At 34.5% G+C, this 23,670-nt stretch overlaps 1 protein-coding gene and 1 long non-coding RNA gene across 2 annotated transcripts; both read left to right on the top strand.

The window, feature by feature from the left end:
- The first annotated feature begins 1,781 nt into the window (after positions 1-1,781).
- Positions 1,782-21,723, top strand: LOC123541589 (survival of motor neuron-related-splicing factor 30-like). Its single transcript, XM_045327162.2, has 7 exons — positions 1,782-1,940; positions 9,883-9,948; positions 11,729-11,898; positions 13,390-13,477; positions 14,893-14,978; positions 16,663-16,789; positions 20,285-21,723. Exons 1-7 carry the CDS (start codon positions 1,887-1,889, stop codon positions 20,429-20,431), a joined length of 738 nt encoding a protein of 245 aa, XP_045183097.1. The 5' UTR covers positions 1,782-1,886; the 3' UTR covers positions 20,432-21,723.
- On the top strand, positions 4,472-6,432 carry LOC128549631 (uncharacterized). The gene is made up of 3 exons (XR_008367828.1): positions 4,472-4,801; positions 5,623-5,719; positions 6,254-6,432. It is a non-coding gene; the product is annotated as an uncharacterized LOC128549631 (long non-coding RNA).
- Positions 21,724-23,670: the final 1,947 nt, after the last annotated feature.

Raw genomic sequence — 23,670 nt, 5'->3', positions numbered from 1 at the left:
TGGGCTGGCCAGGAAGAAAAACCCTATTGACATTTGACCTCCAGGTGTAACCTTGAGTTCTGGTGAGTGGCCGAATGCCACTAGAAGATAAGACCATGCAGAAGATAGTGGCCTATCCAACCATAAACTTGGCACACAGGTGACAATAAAGACTGTGCAAAGTTCCCGGTAACTTGGGACTGTCTTTGTTAGAACTACTGACACTGCCAGTGACTCGCACGGAAACTCGTAACTGGTCGGGAAACCAATTTAAACATGAGTCATGTTTTAAACTGGGTGTGAAATGTCAACTTAATAGCTTGAACAGATTTAAGTTTTGTTCCAAACGAGCATAATAAGATGTTATAGCACAGGCGCTTGAAGCTGTATCAATAAATATATAATATCCCGTCCACTTAATATACCATGAAAAAGTACAGAGATCTAACCTGCATATATATTTTATTGACTGCTTCAAACACCTGTGGTTATAGGGACAAAGTTCAAAAGTGGGACTGAGTAAATAAGTGCAGGATATTAAGTTCAAAGATGGAGAAGACTTGTGGACTTTATCCATGTTTGGTGTCGGCCTATTTATTAAGAATTTACTTGTTGTTGTTTTTTTTTTTGTAGCAATAATTCCCATTCAATGTTACTGATTTTTTTTACTATCAACGCATGTACATAACTTGTTATTTGTAGTTGTGGTGTGCAATGATAGTACTCAGGTTAGCGATGTAGGGCCATTATATGGTCCTCTAGTTTAATGTATTTTTTTTCCACAATTTGGTTGACAGAGTGTGCTTGTGGTTAGCATGCCATGCTGTTAATTAAGTGCATGTGTGTCAGTGCCTGCATGTATTCCTGTGTCCTATTTTGTATAACTCTTGACATTTAGCAATTGGCAGAATGTTTGCCTCAGTGAGGCCGAGCGTCGGCTATTACCTATTAAATCACTTAATTTTATGTGTTTTGCTAAACACACATATTGTACGGATATGAACTTGTGGCTTCCAAGTTTTAAAGAGTAAATGGAGTTTTATTTTTCTTAGGAATTTCACTGGTTTAAATTTGCTAATGAAAGAATAGCAACGAGTATTCCGCAATGTTCGGAGCACACATTGGGCCGTATGCCATCCTTGAAATAACAGAAAAAGACAATATCCTTACCTAAAATCACCAAAACCGCTCCATTTGATCCGAAATCATACGTTACTGATCTGGTTTCTCCATGTACGACAATGCTCCAGAGTGAGCCCCGTACATTAACGGAAGAAGAAGAAGAAGAAGTAACGATTAGACGCGGTGATTACTTTGACACTACTGAGTGGATTTTTATAACTTGACACATTGACAGATTGCATTGAGAGGAGAGGTGTTATCCCCATTTTATCTTAAAATTACTTAATTCCTCACGTTAAATTTTAACTCGACTTTTCAAAGAATACGGTAGGCTATTAAACTCGCCCTGCATTCAGGTTTAAGTTTTGTAGCAAGCTTTTCAATTTTCCCAATATATATTCAGTCTAGCCCAGCCTAAATGTCTTCTCTGATAGGCTGACGACAGTCACATACTAGAGCACAGTCACCCATTGTTTTTATCCTTCTTTTAGCACACTGTTCTATATCTTTTAATCCTAACTGTTTTAACTTTGCACATAACCACTGTAAACTAACACACTGTTTTTCCAGACTAGCGCCTCCCAATCATAATCGTGAACGATTGCTCGATGTAGATGTAGATGTGCACTAGAATCGGCACGGTACGGTAAGATACGGAGATTAGACACGGCAAGTAAATATCACGGATAACAGAAAACACGAATTTCCGGACAGGGAAAAACAAGAAATAGTTTTAAAATCTTATTTGATTTTGTTTGTTTTTTGTGAAAATACACGATTTTAGAATGGCAGACGAACTGGAAGAAAACGTGTCCATGTATAAGCTTCAATTACAACAGGTATCCAAACCACTTCTTTGACTTTTACTATGTTTACTTCCTGCATTTCGCTACAAATTTAAATTAACTTTTTATTAAGGAAGGTCAATGTTGCTGTAAGGTGTCACATGGCAGCCGTGTCCCTTTGAAAATATTTTCAATTGTACCGGACAGTTGGAGAGACCTACGGAATAGGGCTTTTTCTGCTGAAAGTACAGATTTCGCAGTCTATTTTTAAATACATAATCGTTCTTGGCAGTGGCTAGTGTCTTAATCATCCAACAGTAACCACAGTACTGAATCGAACAGAGGTGACCGGTTTTCACCAGTACTGACCACCGATCTGGTCAATACTCATATGGAATGGGGTATTTTGCCAACGTTCGCCCATCGTGCCGGCTATTTTTCGTTAGAGTCACTGGACCTATGCTAGTCCAAAATATTAGACGTGTACATGCTCATTTTACCTTCAACATTCATTATTTTATTATTTTACATTTTATTTTCAATCTGCATTGTAACGTCTAAAAGGGTCCTAATCAGTAGAATGTAGCATTTTCTCACACGTGAAATATACGATATACGCAGGTTTAAACAGTCCAGACTACCGTTATTTATCATATTCTAGTAATATATCATTTAAATTAACTTTTAAAATCCCTCATATCCAATATATGTCAATTGTGTACAGTTTTCAATACACATTCCGCCATTTTTCAAGCATATTCAGTCGGTTATAATATATTTAGAATCGACTTAGACGAAAACAATTTTCCACGTGAACTATTTGCCAATTGATCTAGTGGGAAAATATTTCGTCTAAAATTGAGTGTCAAAATGAACTGTGTTTACACAACATTCGGAATAGACCGGCAATGTTGCACACCATAATACAGATTACACAGTGATACATACAGTGGAAAGAAACAACTTGATATTTATATATGAATAGTAACTTTTATTTTGTAATTATTCACATGTGCAGTTGAAAAAAGGATTATTTTCGGTGTAAGTAGTGTTCTTTCACTTCGGATTGGACTATGTTGTTCATAATTTGAAGATTAGAGGCGACATGAAGTGTGTTCGCTTCTCACTACATGTTATAAATGGCGATCCGATAAGACCTGACATATCCGATAGACGTCAAAATGTTAAAATATGTTATGTCAGGTCTTATTGATAGGACTAGACCTATGCTCGCCCAGGCACATGCTCGCCCATTTTTCAATTTGATGCCAGATTGTGTAATAAAGATGCAAACTTTTATCAGATGTGTTGTTTATTTTTTGTACCCTTTGTGTCCCACTTTCTGTCCTCACTTTTGAAGAGTTTCCGGTTCCGGTCAAGGTCGATAACAGACGAAAATAAAAAGGAAAGTGAAACCAAAAGTGAAAGTGGCCAAAAAGAAACATGACTTAAAGTAAATTTTTTTAAAAAACATTGGTTAAAAACTGTTGCAAAACTAAAGGTTAAACATAGTATTAACTTCAAAATTGTTTTCGAAATGCTGCTTCCAGGGCAAAAACAATTACAGACAATTTTACCATCATCTTTCACATCTAGTTTATTTAAATGTAATTAAAAATATGTTGTTTATGCAATTTTGTGATTCGTCTGCACCCTACCCATAACTTCTGGGCAAGAATGCTGCATCATTAGTTTTTACAGTAAATACGTTTTGATAACTTTCATTGTATAACAATCATGCTTTTTGCGAGAGTAATTATGTTGTTGAGAATACTGTTAGATTAGACTAAATGTTTATCTTGTCATTTAATACATAAATGGTTTTCTTTTAAAAATATACCACTGGGCGAGCATGGGTCCTGTCCACCTGGAAAAACGATGGAAACAGTATAGTTGTGTTATGCCCGTTTTCAAAGTTCCGGATGTAAGTGTTTACTAAAAATTTGGGTCATTTGAATGGGGCAATGCCTGGGTAGAACTGACGAGGCAAAGAAGTTGATATATAATATTACAATAAAAATATTGCAATTTTAATGCCTTTTCTGGGCGAGGACTGGTCCAGTCAGTCTATATGCTTGACGGTCGTGCCGATTATTTGCGTAATTCATTTGACGATCATGCATGGAAAGTCATGTCACTTACTTTTGTTATCCATACGACTAAACATACTGTATACAAATGTAAAATTAAGTTAAGCTTTCCTTAAGTTTTTTTCTATCTTATAATAATTATACTTCACATAAAGGCTATATTTTATATATAACAAAAATGAGGGTGCACTAGACCTGATGTCTGCTGCACCAGTGACGGTTCACTAAATTAAGGGTGCGACACCTTATGTACCAGTCACTTTATGTACCAGACACTTTATGTACCACTTTGACACTTAGTGTACCACCTATATATATTATTATTTTATTTTATTTCAGTCTCATCCATTTACATAAATTGTAAAACATATAAATATTTAAAAACATACAGTGTAAATGGCCACTCTCTAAGAGTTACAAGAGACTATAGATAACTACTCATATGAGATTATTACATATATATGTGACGCACCATGACATTTTGGGTCCAAATTCGGCGTTACGTCATTTGAGAAAACATCGATTAAAGTTACGTCACAAAAAAAAATGGTGGACGTTACCACGTGTTCGCGGCAATTTATGCATTTCTTGTTTCCAATAATACTCTACCTTGCCACAAGAAAAAAATGAAGTGACATTTATAAACATTTCCGTGTTTTGCAATTCCGTTTCTTTAAAACATTTAAATGATTGATAATTTATCGCCCTTTGAATCGACACGCCATTTGTAAACATCGAAGGTCGCGGAGAAAATGAAACTACCAAAAACGGTTATTTGATGATTTATTTCGATTGTATAAAGAATGACAGTTAGCGAATCTCTAGGTAAGTAAGTATTTAAGCGATATGTAGTGTTAAAATATTATTTGAGTTCATATCGACAGTTTTGTCCGATATCTTTCCCAAAAATAGCCCGGATTTGACACTAATGACAGATTCGAGGTAGATTTAGCGCAGTTCACATTTTATTTACAAGTGTCAATATATTGTAGACTATATTTTATTTACTGAATCTGCCATGAATTCAACTTTTTTTAAATCGGTTTTGACTCTTACTCAGTAGAATCTGTATGCAAGACAATTACAAGAAGTATTCAATAGAATCAGTATGCAAGACAATTACATGAACACCTTGTGACTCTGGTGCCAGACAAAATTACAACAGTCAGTCATAATGTTTAGTTACATATGAAAGTTAAAGCCCTGATCATTTTATAAATATAGCCATGCCATGAAAGTGACTGATTAAGAATAGTTGAAACACATCTATTGTCAGCTTCAACCACTAATTTCTTACATGTAATGTCAAATCAGTCCATACATAAAACTTCTACAAGGCATAAATATTGTTTTTACTTGGAAAGAGACAGTTTTTTCCAAAGCTTTTAATGTTAAATTTGCATACTGTTCACCTGGCCATTATTTCTGGATTCCTCAACATTTTGTACTGTTCTTGGCAAGTGACTAAAAACCACTTGGTAAAATAAATAAACTTTAGATACATATTGTTTTGAAAGCCTTGCCAGGAATTCAAACATATTACTCTTTTTATAGAAGTCTTTGTGCTAAATAAGTACTGAGCTAACTGCCCAGGGCATTTTTATCTCACATTTCAGCCTTTTTCAGTATTTTTTTTCATTTTACAGATCAACCACTGAGGATTGTTTGGCTTGATGCAATGACCTTAAACAGTGAAATGATTTTCCAGGAAGGTCTATGCACAACAAGCTGGATTTTATGGGGGTTTGTAAATTTCTTCATACATTTTTACACTTACTATACTGCTATTCTAAGAAAGATAAAGACATTAAAGTAGCATAAACATAAATGATCTATTTCATTCATAACATTTTAAGAGAAATGGTTTTGATTATAGACCCATTTTGTTATAGACCCATTCAACAAATATGTGTAATATTTTAAGTAGTGAATAAGTAATGACATACAATAATTGAATATATCATGTATGTATTTTTTCATATTTGCAAAATTATTTTTACAGTATGTGTGTATACATTAAGTTTGATTGCATGAATTGTATGTCTAGTCTGTAGGAATCTTATTTAGCTAGTTTATGTATTCTTGAAAAGCTACTTTTTCTGCATGAATACTGTAAGATTCTTGGATGAGTTTATACTTATCAAATCTGCTTTCAGTCAGCTTTTAACAAAAAGACTCTCTTAAGCTTAAAAAGATGCTTTACAGTCTTATATTCTGTAACCTTATACTAATCTTATTAAAATGAAGTTCTAATGTTGATGAATTTTTGTTTTGCAGAGATGAAAGAACTATGAATATGTAAATGGGAATGAAACAGAAGGAATTAATATGTTCTACTGATCATCCAGCTGAAGTCATGCCTGTGGAATAGAGTGCATGTCACAAATACTGATATGAGCAAATAACTCCATATACCACAAATAATGTCATGTTTCCTGCCCTCATGACCTGAAAAAGTTAAAAATTCTAGTTCAAATTACAAATGTGTTTCAAGAAAAAGTAAAACTTAGTCAACTGTGAGAAATATTGGGTAAAAGTAGTGTTTTGATGTCATGACAGCTGTGAAGTTGTTTGAGAAGCACTATCTTAATTGTTCTAACAATACAGAATTTAACATAAATAAAACTGCATGCATGAAATACTAAGACATGTCTGTTGAATGAATCCTAGTTGTTTCAAAACTACAGCATGTGTGACATTAAAGCACAACCTTTGGAGGAAATATTTTTACAATAAAAACTGCCTTGCCAGTGTGAGTGTAGGAAGGATTTTTCCAGAAATGGCAGAAAACTACCAATATAGCAGAAAATATTTGTTACTGGCTGAATATAATATATTTTATTTCAAGAATTAATCATGTTAATCCATAGTTATAACTGTGTTAAAAGATATTTTTACATGACATGACCTTTGCAGAAATAGCTATTTTTTTGCAAAACATTGTGAGTTGCCATGGTAACACAAATTTGACTTAAATTTAGATTTGTTTGATTATGTAGACAACATGTGTCTTCTTTATATTCTGCTTATCAGACTATGTTCTGCAAGAAAATATCTTTTATGTGTAACCATCAACAAAACATGTCATAACACAAATCTGTCATAAAATGGCAGAGCTGTAATGCAGGTACGCATATCAGGAAAATAGTTCTGAAAGACAAGTTATATTATATAAAATGATGTTTGTTTTTTTATAAATGATCATAATTGATCATTTGTGGTGTAAAACAAATGTATACTGCACAGATGCTAAATGAATGTTCTGATTCTTTCTGGAAAATTTACAAAAAAAATACTATTTTAAGAAAATAGTGTATTGTTGCCATGGTAACATTAATTTAACTTTTAAATTATTTTGGATATCATCATTTGTAAACAACATCTTTCTTGTTTATATGTTAATATATTTGTTAAGCTGTATTATGTAGGTGAATATATTTTCATATGTAATAATTGCATCAACAAAGCACTATGTTATTACACAAGTCTACCTTAAAATGGCAATAGTTGTAACTGAGAGAGGTGTATCTGAAAATTATGTATTTCTCAAACCATATTATATTAATTTTCATGGATTGATGTCTACTCTCTTACTTTTAAATAAGAAAATAGACAGCTTTTGATGTAAATATATGGAAAAACACTTCCAATATTCAATTTATTACAAAGAAATTGCCAAAAATGTTAGTATTTTTGTAAGAAAATACCACATTGTTGCCATGGTAATGTTAGTATTTTTGTAAGAAAATACCACATCGTTGCCATGGTAATGATTCACTGATCAGTAATCTATGTCTTTTGAAATTTTAGCAAACTCATAGTTGATAATAACAGTCTAATAATTATATTTTCTTGCCTGATATTCTTTCTTACTGTTTAATAGATAAGGTGTCTATAAGAATAAGATTAATGTCCTAGTTTGTGGGATGTTGTCTAATTTGATATCAAATAAATTCTGTATCTTGTTCAAAAGAATGTCATAAACAGTTGTTTGTAAACTGTTAGCACACTAGAAAAAGTTAATTGTGTATTTATTTCACATTCTATGTAATTTATTGCCAGATTCATCAAAAGACTGTTAAAAAAGAGGTTAAACAACAGTGTTGCTATAGAAACGATTTTTAGAACATAAATATTTTTATACTACATGAAAGAAAGAGACAAAAAGAAATACATTCCATTAATTGCATGTTGCTTTTGTTATTTTATCATGTATTTTGTCTTGATATTATTTAAATATGGTGTCATTATTAAGATATACTGCCTCAATTTTGATACAATTAGACAAAAACATGGTGTCCGAAAAGTGGTAATATCTCCATGACAACGACTGATTTTTGTTGTCAAATTGAAGATTTTTACTCAGAACGGGTCAGTCTGTCAGATTAGCCCAAAACCCCATTTTTGACCAAAATTGCATTTGGACCCAAAATCTCATGCTCTGTCACATATTATACAAATACAACAATTAGTATGTTGTATAAGGTCATAAGAGGCGCTTCCTGTCAACTGACTAAGTATGGATGAGTGGACAAATGAGAGGGTGGACAGGAATGAGTGAGTGAGAGTGGGTGGGTGAGTGGGTGAGTGAAACAGCAGATTGATCAGTGCATGAGTGGATGAATGAATGCTGCATGTGTGTCTAAGTGTGTGGGCGGATGAATGAACAAGAGCTGTCCATAAGACAGCGCGCTCGACTTTTCTCAGTGCGTGACTCTGAATTAGAGTCTGAATTTTTATAAAGTCAAATATCTCTGTTACTATTAAAGTTTTTGACTTGAAACTCAAAATGGTTTTTTACTATCAAAATCTACACCAGGAGACACAATTCACATAACTCTGGTTTGAATTTTGACAGAATTAGGCCCCTTTTAACTTAGAATGTTTGGTTAAAGTTTTTGACAAAATTAATTATCTCCGTTTCTATCAAAGATTTTGACTTGAAACTTAAAATATTTGTTTACCATCAAAGTCTACACCAGGAGAAACAATCCCCATATATTATACAGTAATTGTACCTCATAGTGTAGCACTGTGAATATGTGATAATTACCTGTGAAAACAACTTTGATTTAATCAGCTTAAGTCCATAGAATGTTGTTAACATTTCTATGGGAAAGAGTTCATTTTACCTTATTAATTATGAAAATTAACTTTTAAATTTAGTAAAAAACATTTCAAGTAACATGAAATGTAACATTTTCATCAAATTAATACAAAAATGATCATCCACTATATATTATATATGTGGTACATAAGGTGTTCAAAGTGGTACATAAAGTGCTGGTTCATAAAGTGTCTGGTACATAAAGTGACACATTCGATGATTAATACTGCCATCGTTTATTCAGCACTTAGATTCACAGATTAGCACAGGCTTAGGAATATAAAAATAATAAAGCAATTTGAATAATATAAAATTTTGTTCATTTGCAAAGTATAGTGGTCAAAACTGGTCAATTCAGTTTTGGTCCTTGGCATCTTTCTCAGTCACGGTGTGCTTTGTACTTTCTCACAATCACATCATTGTTATATATATAACTTACTTTTGCAATTTACTGAAGTGAATTATATTTATAAACCACTAAACACTGTACCAAGCTGTAATTCTTGACTGGCTGTAATGAAATGCTGGACAGAACCCTGTTTCCATCATTTATCTTTAAAAATAATATAACATTATTTGCAACTGATTGGAAACCGTGTAGAAATTTTAGAGATAAATATTGAGCAATCAAGTGACATTCTCTCTTCACTGCCTGTTGCAGAGAAACAACTTCCTATCTGCATGAGGGTAGACATTTTCTGTGTGAACTGTGATTCAGTTTGGCTTTGGTGAATTTCGTAACAAAAAGTTATACTTTCAGTCTGATCAAATTACATGAATTTGAATTTTTTTATTTCAGGTGGAAGACTCACTGTCGTTAGATCCTGAGAATGAAGATTTACAGAAACTTAAAACTGACCTGCAGGTAAGCTGGTAGTCTATCCTATATGTATATCATGTTTCTATTAAAGATAAAAAAAATTCTCTGCTTTTATCAATTGTTCTTAACCAAAAACTTGTACATTTATAGTTTTGAAAATAACATGTCCGTGCATTAACGTTTCGTTAGTAATCGGTTTTTACATTTTTTAAAGTAAGATAAAATGAAGAGTAAAGGTAGTTATGGATGTAAGCTAGCATCAAAGACTGAAAGACAGTTTTATTACATGACTCCTTCTAGAAATCACCGGTCCATAGTTATGACCTGTCCAATGCAATAGTGTTCTATGACCTGTCCAGTGCCATAATTATTTTGTCGGGCTAGAGTCAAAATTTGAAGAAAAAATTACTAATCAAAATTTGTTTCTGAAGTCATGTAATAAAACACTTATTGAATGACTTGCCGATCAATAGTAAAAACTGTTGACCTTGGTTTTGCAGACCACAGCCAGCAGGTATTTCTATTGACTGGCAAGCCATTCAGTAACTGTGTAATATAGTATCATACAGAGGGAGTTATTTATTTGGCAGTAACTAAACTTGTAGAACATTTTTACTGTTGAAACTAGTTTGGTACTAAAAGTAAAAACATAAATCTGAACTAAAAGCAGAGATAAAGTTTGTTTTTGCAAGTGAACATTTTTAATGTGTTATTAGATTGTATTTTATAGATGAGCAAGAAATGTTATTGCTAAAGGTGCAAACAGTTCTCGTTGTGTAAGTATTATGTACAGGATAAGTACACAAACAATCACTCTTACATCATTGTAAGGCCAGAAAATACATTGTTAGATTCTCATCCATGCAAATGCAAGATTTAAAAACTGGATTCTTCAGTGGTTTGTTCATGTGGAAATTCTTGTTTTTATGTACACTGTAAGACAAAGACATTGTGGGCTAAAGGCCCATAAAGTCCAGTCATCATGGACTTTGGGGAAAAACTGTTTAAATGTCAGTAAGAAGATGGCTAGGCTCTGTCAACAATGAAGTGGTTTTTAAATGACTTGCATACAATATTGTACTTGGATTGATGTTTTTTTTGTGCAGGCTAAGCATGGATAGAGTGGTTTCTGTGGCAAAGTGTTGAAGGCCACTGGCTTAGCATACCTTGCTGCACACCAGTGGGTTTGAGGCCTGATGGGCTGTCATCTAAGCTGATACAGAGAGGTCAAAGTTTCTACCAAGGTTCCTTCCAGTATGTGATACAATGTCCAGAGTGACAGATGGTGTCTTTGGCCTCATTTAAAGTTAGAAACTCACCACATGATCTAACAAGTGTGTGACTGAAACTAAAAACCGAACAGAAAAGCATGGATGGGGATCTCACAATGAGTTTTCTGTTTCAAGGGTAACATAGCTGTAAAATTATCTGGCTGTCGGTATTAAAAACTGATAAAATCACGTAGTGTAAGGTGTATATATGCAGTCAAATTTGTTTTAAGCGGCCAGTCCTGGGAGTGACACAGTGTGTCTGTGCAAACTTAAAAATTAGTTTAGGGTGTTAGCTGATTGGCAGCTTGATACAGTTGGCAGCTAAGACAGGTTTGACTGTAATGTAGAATTCAACAAGAAAATTTCAGTGGGCAGATATTATCTTAAGAAAAAAAAGAGAAATTATGCAAAATAAACATGTCTGAATATGATTTATCGGTAATTAGTGAAATTGAAGACATAAATGTTGTTAAATGATAAAAGTAGTGTAGGTAAATGTCAAGTAACATTCTTTTTCTAAAGTCTTGTTTGTTCTGCGTGTTTTTCCTGTGTAGGAGGTGATACAGCTGACATTAGATCTGATTGGTCAGAAACAGACGCCAAGTACCGACACTACAGACACTGAGCCGGGAGGCAGTGAACAGTCTACAAGCTTAAAACGGGCACCAGTGAAACACTGGCAACCAGGAGAGAAATGTTTGGCTATATGGTCAGAGGATAAGAAGTAAGCTCTTTAACCTTTACCCTGCAAAATTTCTAAAATGGACTGATCTGTCATTCAGTTTGGGCTATACCATTTACATGTATTTTTCAAAGGGGTTTTACTGAAAATTTATTGACTGAATAGCGATCTGTACTGTGAAAACATTTAATTTTGTGAGCATGAAATTTCGTGGTTTTGGTCAAAACGGCAATTTCGTGGGGATATGAATTTGTGGATTACAACTTTGGAATATAAAATGAAAGGAGATTTTACTTGTTTGTTGGGGTTAAATTTCGTGGATTGACTCAACCACGAAATCCACAAAAATTAGTCCCTCACGAATATTAATGATTTCACAGTATTTTGCAGTATGATCTTTTTAGCTCATCTGATTTTTAAAAAAAAAATGAGAAGTTATTGTCATCACTTGATCAACGTCGGCGTTGCCTGGTTAAGTTAAGGTATTGCTTTGAAACTTGCAACACTTTTTCACCATCAATAGCTGACCCTGTACAGCAAAAAACATAACTCCATCCTGCTTTTTGCAAGAATTATGGCCCCTTTTGGACTTAGAAAATCAGATTTCTTGGTTAGTTTTGTGTTTAGGTAAAGTTTTCTCCTAAAGTATCAAAGCTATTGCTTTAAAACTTGCAATATTTGTTCACCTTCATAAGCTGACCCTGTACAACAAGAAACATAATTCCATCCTGCTTTTTACAAGATTTATTGCCACTTTTGGACTTAGAAAATCAGATTTCTTGTTTAAGTGTTGTGTTTAGGTCAGCTTTTCTTCTAAACTATCAAAGCTATTGCTTTGAAACTTGCAACAGTTGTTCACCATCATAAGCTGACCCAGTACAGGAATAAACATAACTCAAGCCTGCTTTTTGCAAGAATTATGACCTCTTTGGACTTAGAAAATATCAGATTTATTGGGTAAGTTTTATGTTGAGGTAAATGTTTTCTCCTAAACTATCAAAGCTGTTGCTTTGAAACTTGCAACAGTTGTTCACCATCATAAGCTGACTCTGTACAGCAAGAAACATAACTCCATTCTGCTATTTGCAAAAATTATGGCCCTTTTTGGACTAAGAAAATCATGGCTAGGACAATATTTCTATTATACAGTGACAAAAAAATCAGATGAGCGTCTGCACCTGCAAGGCGGTGCTCTTGTTTTTACAGATCATAACTCTAGTTTACCATGTCAATAGTATTGTATTTGTTTAAATAACTTGAAGAGAGGAGAATCTTGCCATGTATCATTTAGAAGGAACTGCTGTGAATTCATTAAACTTTTCTTGCATCAATTTAATTTTTTAAAAACTCATTTTTCTGGTCAAAATATCCGTTCATTGGGGACATGAGTTTTGGAGGTTTTTTTGTTGTTGTGTGTATATAAATCTCTCAACTTCAATATTTCTCAACTGACAAAATGAAAATGAATCCAAACGAAGAAGAATTTCACCATATATTTCAGTAGTTTAATGTACATTTAAATTTTGTTTGAAGTTACTATGAAGCGACTGTGGATGAGATTCTAGAGGATGGATCATGTACGGTCACATTTGATGAATATGGAAATACTGATGTTACAGAGGTAGGTACCTGTATACTACTTAAAGATAGTACGAAAAACAGTAAAAAATACTAACACTGAGTGTTTACATATAACATTTAGGACCAAATAAACACTAAAGTCTTGATTTGATCATTTTGCAGCATATCGTTTAAGTTTTTCTGAAACTTCTTATTTAATTTCCATATATCTCTGGCAAAATAGTTCTACTTACCAAACCATTGGTGAATATGTAATCCCCAGTTATAACTTATAATTGGACTATTGCTTGAAGAACTTATCTGACTGTGAAATAGTTATCAGATACAGGCATATTGTATGACATCAGAAAATGTTTAAGTCTGATAAGATAAATTCGGATCCTCTATTTCTGCTGAAATTTAGACATGATGTTACATGTATGTGCACCATTTCACACAACATATGTTAAAAACAAAAAAAAATACGTTAATATATACCTTGAAAATTGACATTCAAATGAAATGACTAAAAGCCAAGTTTTTAACCATACAGTTAGTTCACTGTTCCTTTTAACTTGTGTCATACATAGATAAATACCTGGTAAAATTATAATTTGTGTCATTGATTGATCTCTAGTACTATATCTACCCTACTGTAATGTGTTATTTGTATGTGATATTTGTAAAAGAGGTTATAGCTTCTTCACTTGATGCTCAGCATTAAGAGGTAAGTTCTAGGACTGATCAGCCATGTGTGTAATGTGACTGAGTGGGGTATTATGTCAATTGAATATGGCGTGATATTCCAGTGAGTGGACACTGTTGTTTATTTGACTGAAAAAAATTGTTGGAAAAGAGGCTAAATGCACACACACACAGACACACTTATTTTTAAGTAACGATATGAATTGCTGTATAATGTAATGGGCAGGTATATTGTTAATAGTTGATAGAGGATACAGAACACTATGTAGCGGCAAAAGAATTCAGATACTTCCAACACAGTCGTAGAGGATTCATTTCGCGCTGCAATGAATCCTAGTTAACTGCAGGTTATTCTGTATATATAATTACAGTTTAAATTTCTCTATCATTTTGTATGCCTCTTGTTAATGACTGATTGGTATGGCTGTTGCTCTAGCATATGTTTAATTTGCAAAGTATGGACTATTGTGGAAGTAATAAATCTCAGCCACTAGCTTCTGATTTCTTTCATTCTGTGTGAAGAATTGTCAGCTTCTTGGTTTTAGATTGATTTTGAACTGTGAGATAGAGCAAATTATTGAACAAATACCTGTCTGGGAAAAAATAAGAGAGAAAAAATAAGTTGATTAGAAATCAAATTTCAACTGCCAACAAGAAATTGTTACAAACCTCTAATAAACATGTGAGATGATTGAATCATCACCATGAAAATCAGAAGCAGATGTCTTGTGCAGTTTGAGTGTATTAAATTTTTATGTAATGTGTTTGTAGGTCTCACTATTGAAACCAATAGAGACAGAATCAGGGAAACGGAAAGTGGCTGATGGTGCAAGTGAAGCTAAGAAACCTCTCTCAAAGTAAGTACATATGGCATTTTTATGCCTGCATAGTAGCATAGACTATTAGTGTAACCATAGAAATCTCTCCATGGTATAGAAATCTCTCCATGCAAACTACCATGTCCAAATTTGGTTTTGGGTTATGTAAATCAATGCCCATGCTACGTATGTTCTCTGTTAATAAGAACTATAGATGCAGTTTATGATACTGGCATTTATTTTACTTTTAAGTGGTTTTTATTTTTAGCTCGACTATTCGAAGAATAAGTAGAGCTATCCTACTCACCACGGCGTCGGCGTCACACCTTGGTTAAGTTTTTTGTACCAGTCCACATTTTGACAAAGTCTTTTGAGATAAAGCTTTGAAACTTTCAACACTTGTTTACCATCATCATGGCCAGTTATAGGCAAGAGCACATAACTCCATCAGGGATTTTGGCTGAATTATGGCCCCTTTTGACTTAGAAATCATGGTTAAGTTTTTCGTACCAGTTCATATTTTGACAAAGTCTTTTAAGATAAAGCTTTGAAACTTTCAACACTTGTTTACCATCACCATGGCCAGTTATAGGCAAGAGTACATAACTCCATCAGGGATTTTGGCTGAATTATGGCCCCTTTCGACTTAGAAATCTTGGTTAAGTTTTTCGTACCAGTTCATATTTAGACAAAGTCTTTTGAGATAAAGCTTTGAAACTTTCAACACTTGTTTACCATCACCATGTCCAGTTATAAGCAAGAGCACATAACTCCATCAAGGATTTTGGCTGAATTATGGCCCTTTTTGACTTAGAAATCTGGGTTAATATTCCGTACCAGTTCATATTTTGACAAAATCTTTTGAGTTAAAGCTTTGAAACTTTCAACACCTGTTTACCATCACCGTGTCCAGTTATAGGCAAGAGTACATAACTCCATCAAGGATTTTGGATGAATTATGGCCCCTTTTGACTTCGAAATCTTGGTTAAGTTTTTCGTACCAGTTCATATTTTTTGTAAAGTGTTTGACATATGGCTTTGAAACTTTTATCACTTGTTTAGTATAATAGTCTCTATCTGTAGGAAAGAGAACATATTAACACGGTCATCTATTTTGGCTGAATTATGGCCCTTTCTGGACTTTGAAATTGGTTCTGTTTTCATACAAGTCCATGTTTTGTCAAAACTATTTGACATATGGCTTTTAAACTTTGAACACTTGCTTATCATTATGATTTACATCTGTAGGCAAGAGTACATAACTATTTTGACTGAATTATGGCCCTTTTTGGACTTTGAAATTGGCTCATATATTGCAATTTAGTGCAAGACTTATCGAAATCAAAGTAATACAGGAACATTGTTTGTCTAATCTATTTATTTCTTTTGTCTGAATATCTGTGGAAATATTTTGACCCCATTCTTCAAACAATTCTTCGAATAGTTGAGCGCGCTGTCATCAGACAGCTCTTGTTCTCTTCTGCTTTAAAAAAAAGTTGATAATACTGAACAAAGAGAATACGATTCTTTACCAGTGCTGTCATTTATTCTACAAATAAACACAAGATCAAGGGTCAACAGAAAGTTTGAGTAGAGGCAGGTCAACATAAATTTCATTTTGGATGGCTAAAGTAAATGAAATATTAGAAACTTGTGATATATGCTACAATAAATATGGAATTTCTTTTTAAAAAATGTCATATTTCATGAAATATTATTTCAGAAAAGACAAACAGGCTCTAGAAAGAGAATACAAACGTAAAAAGAACCAGAAAAAAGCCCAGAGACAAAAACAATTAGAAGAGGAGAGGGAGACGGAGAAAAACAAATGGCTGGATTTTAATGCTAAGGTAGGTTAATGCAGTAAGGTTTTGGTGGAGAATAAAAGAATGATGTTCAAGTGGATAAAGTTTATGTTTCTCACCAGGAAAGTCGGGGGTTCAGGCGGGGCACAGGTATTGTCCTAACCTCCTTTTCAGCTCACCTGTCAGCTAGTGACAAGGTGAGCCTTTGTGATCACCCTTTGTCCATAAGATTTCGTCCATCCACAATTTCTTGTGAACCCGATAAAGACCACATTTTGTAATTGATTTTAATCAAACTTGCACATAACTGGTATTGGCATCTCGGATCCTTTCTGGAACAGAACCAGGGCTAAGTATATGTGGCGTCTGTCATTCTACATCTGTTGTCAACTTTTTTACTTAAATATCTTCTCCTCTAAACCCTTACTATGCTGGACATGATTGGTTCTGCCTTTGCAACCAGTGCAGATCATGATCAGCCTGCACATCCATGCAGTCTGATCAAGATCTGCACTGTTCATCATTCAGTCAGTATCTTTTTGGTAAGCACCCCTTTTAACAGTTAATGGTACTGTCCAAAATTGAAAGATGGACAAGTTTATTATGGAAACTTAGCAGGGTAAGGGTTAAACTACTGAACAGACTTGCACCAAACTTGGTTCCCTTTCAAGCTGCTCCTTTTGGTGGCCAGTAGAGCTAAAAATAGATCAGTCTTTAAACAACTCCCTTCATGAACAGATGGATGGATCTTCATCAAACTTGGTCTGTAGCATCAGTGTATAGTGTTTTCTCAGGTTTGTTCAAATTGGGATGCTTGGCCCTGTTTAAGGGATGCTAGAACTAACAAGATGGCCAAGATGGCCCTAGGTCGCTCACCTAAGAAACACTCCATAACAGTGTAAAACATGTTTGACCTAGTGATTTCATGGAAACAAATATTCTGACCAATTTTCATTAAGATTGGACCAAAAAATTTGTCTCTTGCGATAAAACAAGCATTTTCTTAGATATGACCTAGTTTTTGACCCTAGATGATCCATGTTCAAACTCGACCTAGATTTTATCAAGGCAATCATTCTGACAAAAATTCATGAAGATCAACTGAAAAATACAGCCTCTATCGCATACAGAAGTTTTTTCTTTGATTTGACCAAGTGACCTAGTTTTTGACCTCAGATGACCCATATTCAAATTCGACCTAGATTTCATTAAGGCAATCAACCTGACCAAATTTCATAAATATCAACTGAAAAAAACAGTCTCTATCGCATACACAAGATTTTTCTTTAATTTGACCTAGTGACCTAGTTTTTGACCTCAGATAACCCATATTCAAAACCGACCTAGTTTTCATCAAGGCAATCACTCTGACCAAATTTCATGAAGATCAAATGAAAAGTACATCCTCTATTGCATACACAATGTTTTTCTTCGATTTGACCTAGTGACCTAGTTTTTGACCCCAGATGACCCATTTTTGAAATCAGCCTAGATTTTATCAAGGTAATCATTCTGGCTAAAATTCATGAAGATCAGTTGAAAAATACAGCCTCTATTGCATACACAAGGTTTTTCTTTGATTTGACCTAGTGACCTAGTTTTTGACCCTAGATGACCAATTTTCGAACTTGGTCTAAATTTTATCAAGGCAATCATTCTGACCAAAATTCATGAAGATCAATTGAAAAATACAGCCTCTATCGCATACACAAGGTTTTTACGTGATATGACCTAGTGACCAAGTTTTTGACCCCAGATGACCCATTTTCGAACTTGGCCTAGATTTCATCAAGGTAATCATTCTGACCAAAATTCATGAAGATCAATTGAAAAATACCGCCTCTATCGCATACACAAGATTTTTCTTTGATTTGACCTAGTGACTTAGTTTTTGACCCGAGATGACCCATTTTCGAACTCAGCCTAGATTTCATCAAGGCAATCATTCTGACCAAAATTCATGAAGATCATTTGAAAAATACAGCCTCTATCGCATACACAAGGTTTTTCTTTGATTTGACCTAGTGACCTAGTTCTTGACCCGAGATGACCCATTTTCGAACTCGGCCTAGATTTCATCAAGGTTATCATTCTGACCAATATTTATAAAGAAGAATTGAAAAATACCGCCTCTATCGCATACACAAGGTTTTTCTTTGATTTGACCTAGTTTTTGACCTGAGATGACCCATTTTCGAACTCGGCTTAGATTTTATCAAGGTTATCATTCTGACCAATATTTATGAAGATTAATTGAAAAATACCACCTCTATCGCATACACAAGGTTTTTCTTTGATTTGACCTAGTGACCTAGTTTTTGACCCGAGATGACCCATTTTCGAACTCGGCCTAGATTTCATCAAAGTTATCATTTTGACCAATATTCATGAAGATTAAATGAAAAATACAGCCTCTATCGCATACACAAGGTTTTTCTTTGATTTGACCTAGTGACCTAGTTTTTGACCCGAGATGACCCATTTTCGAACTCGGCCTAGATTTCATCAAGGTTATCATTCTGACCAATATTCATGAAGATTAATTGAAAAATACAGCCTCTATCGCATACACAAGCTAAATGTTGACAGACGACGGACGACAGACGCCAGACGCCGGACATCGAGCGATCAGAAAAACTCACCTGAGCATTGCTCAGGTGAGCTAAAAACAGAAATACCTAAATTACCTTTAAATGATTTCTTTTATGAACCAGCTGATGGATCTCAATGTAAAGTCCTCTATCAAGTTTGTTTGAATGGGGACACTTTGGCACTATAAGGGGCTGCTAAGGCTAAAAATAGAAATGTATTTAAATGACTTCTTCTCATAAACTGCATGATGGATCTTCATCAAACTTTGACTGTTGCATCATTGTAAGGTCTACTCGCAATTTTGTTCAAATGGGGGCACTTGGGCCCCCTAGATATTAACATAAATAACCTTTAAACAGCTTTTTCTCATGAACAGCTTGATGGAGTATCATCAGATTTGGTCTGTTGCATTATTGTTAGGTCCTCTTTCAATTTTGTTCAAATTTGGGCACTTGGCCCCCACAGATAAACATAAACAGATTCTTATCATGAACCACTTTATGCATCAAGTTTGGTCTGTAGCATAATTGTAACACACTCTCCCAATTTTTTTTTATTTTTTTATTGGGGTTCCATGACCAAGTGGTTATGGTCACTGACTTCAAATCACTTGCCCCGCATTGATGTGGGTTCGAGCCTCACTTGGAGCGTTGAATTCTTCATCCGAGGAAGTCATCCAGCTGCCTTACGGAAGATCGGTGATTCTATCCGGGTGCCCACTCATGATGAAATAATGCACAGAGGGGCACCTGGGGTCTTCCTCCACCACCAAAGCTGAAAGTCACTATTATGTCCGTGCGACATTAAACCCAACAAAATAGATAAATAAATTCTTCTCTATCACTCTGTGTAACTTCCTGGTGATAACTGTGTTCCCAGTTGTATTTGGTTTCTTCATGTACAACTAAGATGGATATTATACACATTTTTTATTGTTTTATTTTTCAGACATTTTCCAAGACAAGTAAAGGCAAAGTGAAGAAGAGTATTTTTGCCACACCAGACACAGTTGGTGGCAAAGTTGGAGTTGGTACTTGTGGGAAGGCAGGGCGACCCATGACACAATATTCACATGCTGATAAATGGAAAAAATAGGATTTGATGAATAAAAGTATACAAACAGTTCATGAAGCATTTAGCCAAATTATTTGGATATTCATCAATAAAAGGAGTTTTAAACATGTAAACTAAGCTGTTGGACAGAGTGATATCCAGTAAATAGACAGTGTCAACTAAATGTTGAAAAAAGTTCATTTATTTCCTAGTACCAATAATACAGTGGATGTAAACTTTGATAAATAACAGATGCTGCTGCATGAAAGATACAATCACACTGTATACTTTGCCTATAACTTTCATCTGCAGCACATAGTAGAAGTTTTGAAGATTTCTAAAAAACCCTTTATGTTAATGTTTTACTGTAAGCCATTCTATATCATTTATGACTACATTTTCTGTATTTGTACCAAGTCTGTCCAGTTGTCAGAAAATCTTGCGCACCGGTATATAAACAATTTTTATATTGACTTGCAACTACTGTTTAACACTAAAGGATTTTTCAAGCTCAAGAGCCATATTCCGAACTCCAAGTTTAGGTTGTTCTATTTAGTATTTAAAATATACAAGTGATACCCTTGTTCACTAAAGAAGCCTTTGGTTGGGTATCCCAGCTCCTGAAAAAGGCAGTTTTAAATAACATTCTATAATAAAGATGTAAAAGGCTTTCACCGCCAAGTACTAACCTTTAGCCTGGTGGTGGCAAATGATTATGCCTTTGACATCAGTGCAGAAAAAGATCAGCCTGCACATCCATGCAGGCTGATCATGGTCTGCACTGATTGCTATTCAGTCAGTAAATTTTCAGTGGACATCCCTTTGAATAGTAAATGGTAATACCCGAATTGAATGATGGACTAGTCCATTATAGAAATTAGCAGGGTGAAGGTTAAAGCCACCTGCTGTAGGATTTATCCTTTTCTGAATATAAATTGGTGAATGCTTTATGATGTACTGAATTCTTGCATAAATACCGGACATAGTGGACTATTTCTGATGCAGCTTTATAGTTTTCAGTAAAGTCTTGCCCTAAATACCAGATTGCCAATACTTGTTGCAACATTTGAAAAAATATTTTAGGTTTGAACTCATTTAATTAGAGGTCTGAAAAATCCTCAAAACAAGCAAAGGGAGCTGTGGAAGACCTCTGGTATTACAGTTGTTTTTTTTTTAAAAAAAACATCAAAGGATACTGGTATTTTGAGTGATCATGAAAATAACATTACATAAAAGGTCAACTAATCATTACATTGAAAATCATTGAGAAAAAAATGTTTCACACATCTTGTAAATAATATTTTTTACATTCAAATAAAGAATGAAAACAAAAATAGTTACCTTTTATGTATCAAACCCAACCCTAACCATTTCAAGAGAGGTAAATTGTCTTGCTTGTAGGTGTACCTGCCAGCTGATAAGAATATTTGGTCTCGAATCAATAAATGAGAATGCTTGGTTTCACAATCGTCAAACTTTGTATCATGCTTGTCTGCAGTCAGCAGATGAACCTTATTGTTTTTGGGGTCAGTTGGTCAAAGGTCTCACAGTAACCTAGAGACTGAAAAAAGTTTCTGCTCGAAAATTAAAGAAAAAGGATGGTATTGAATATACAAACAGTGACATTTCTGACAAATATTTGAATACAAAGTTCAAATATCGTAAAAGGTTTTTTATTCTCATTGTTTTTGGTTTTTGTCCTTTTTCGCAATTGTACTTTTATTAAAACCTACCTGTCAATAAAATTGATTGCTCATTTTTTGTCTGGGATAGTTCAGAAATATATATTTTTTAAATAAAAAAATGTTCTTTATTGTATGCAAATTCATTCCAATAATCTTTACAAATATTTGAATGTTAATTTTAGTATTTTTTTCCCTTATTAAAAACAGCTTTGGCCTATAGTTGTCAAACTTCGTAGAATGATTGCCTTTGGTCATTAGATGACCTCTAATGTTTGGGGGTTAGTAGGTCAAAGGTTAAGATGACCTCGAGACTGAAAATTGTTTCCGCTTCCTTGGAGCTATTGCTTTCAAACTTCAAAGGATGGTTGCCTGAGGTCAGTGAATGACTATGTTTTGGCGGTTAGTAGGTCAAAGATCAATGTCACAAGGACTTTGGCACTAAAAACAGTTTCAACTCAATAGCTAAAGAACATTTTAGCCTACAGTCCACCAACTAGATAGGATGATTTCCTGAGATGATGAGATCAGTGCATGGCCCTTGTGTTGGGGGTCAGTATGTCAAAAGTACAAGGTCATAGTGATCTCAAGACTGAAAATTTGCCATGCCATCATGGAGGACATATATGTTATACAAACAGCTGGCTTCTAAGTTCTAGTGATTGAACTGTCCATTATAACCAAAATTACAGTTTTGCCTACAGCCCACATGAATGACCCGATTTAGTTTGTACCTGCATTCAAAAATCCTTGTGGCAAGACCTACAAACTGACCTATATATAAATGACTTTGGCCTTCCACTTCTAACTTAAAACCTTATGGTCCTACAGTCCACATAAAAGACCAAATTTAGTTCATACTCGCACTCGACAAACCTTGCTGCAGGTTTTACAAGAGGACTGAACCTCACAGGAGGTCATGTTCTTTTACAAGAGGTTTGAACCTCACCAGTTGGTGAAGTTGTTTAACATGGTTTTAAGCTCACAAGGGGTCAATTGTTTTACATGAGGTTTGAACACTCGCCAGACGTCAAGTTGTTTTTATATGAGGTTTGAATCTCACCAACAGTGAAGTTGTTTTACAGAAGGTTTTGAGCTTATCAGGGGTGAGGTGGTTTTACATGAGGTTTGAACCTCACCGCCAGTAAAGTTGTTTCCTAGAAGGTTTTAAGCTTATCAGGGGCGAAATTGTTTTACATGAGGTTTGAACCTCACCAGCAGTGAAATTGTTTTACATGAGGTTTAACCTCACCAGGGGTGAAGTTGTTTTACTTAAGGTTTGAACCTCACCTGGGGTGAAGTTGTTTTACACGAGGTTTGAACCTCACCTGGGGTGAAGTTGTTTTACTTAAGGTTTGAACCTCACCAGGGGTGAAGTTGTTCTACACGAGGTTTGAACCTCACCAGGGGTGAAGTTGTTTTACACGAGGTGTGAACCTCACCAGGGGTGAAGTTGTTTTACACGAGGTGTGAACCTCACCAGGGGTGAAGTTTTACAAGGTTTGATTCAAAAGGGCCATAATCTGAATTAAATGCAAGTAATAGTTACATAATTTGGTTATTTCAGTAGGACTGACACGAGGAAGCACTGTGGTGTTT

This window comes from Mercenaria mercenaria, chromosome 16, assembly GCF_021730395.1.
Source record: "Mercenaria mercenaria strain notata chromosome 16, MADL_Memer_1, whole genome shotgun sequence".
In the NCBI taxonomy this organism is placed as follows: domain Eukaryota; kingdom Metazoa; phylum Mollusca; class Bivalvia; order Venerida; family Veneridae; genus Mercenaria; species Mercenaria mercenaria.
The sequence above is the reverse complement of the archived record's forward strand: the minus strand, read 5'-3'. Positions and strand labels throughout refer to the sequence as shown.

Bases quoted from the DNA above. Each gene is read 5' to 3' on its own strand.
- LOC123541589 (XM_045327162.2), top strand. From the start codon at position 1,887: ATGGCAGACGAACTGGAAGAAAACGTGTCCATGTATAAGCTTCAATTA. The intron at 13,478-14,892 runs GTAGGTACCTGT...ATGTGTTTGTAG, and splicing joins GAAATACTGATGTTACAGAG to GTCTCACTATTGAAACCAAT. The intron at 16,790-20,284 runs GTAGGTTAATGC...TTTATTTTTCAG, and splicing joins GGCTGGATTTTAATGCTAAG to ACATTTTCCAAGACAAGTAA.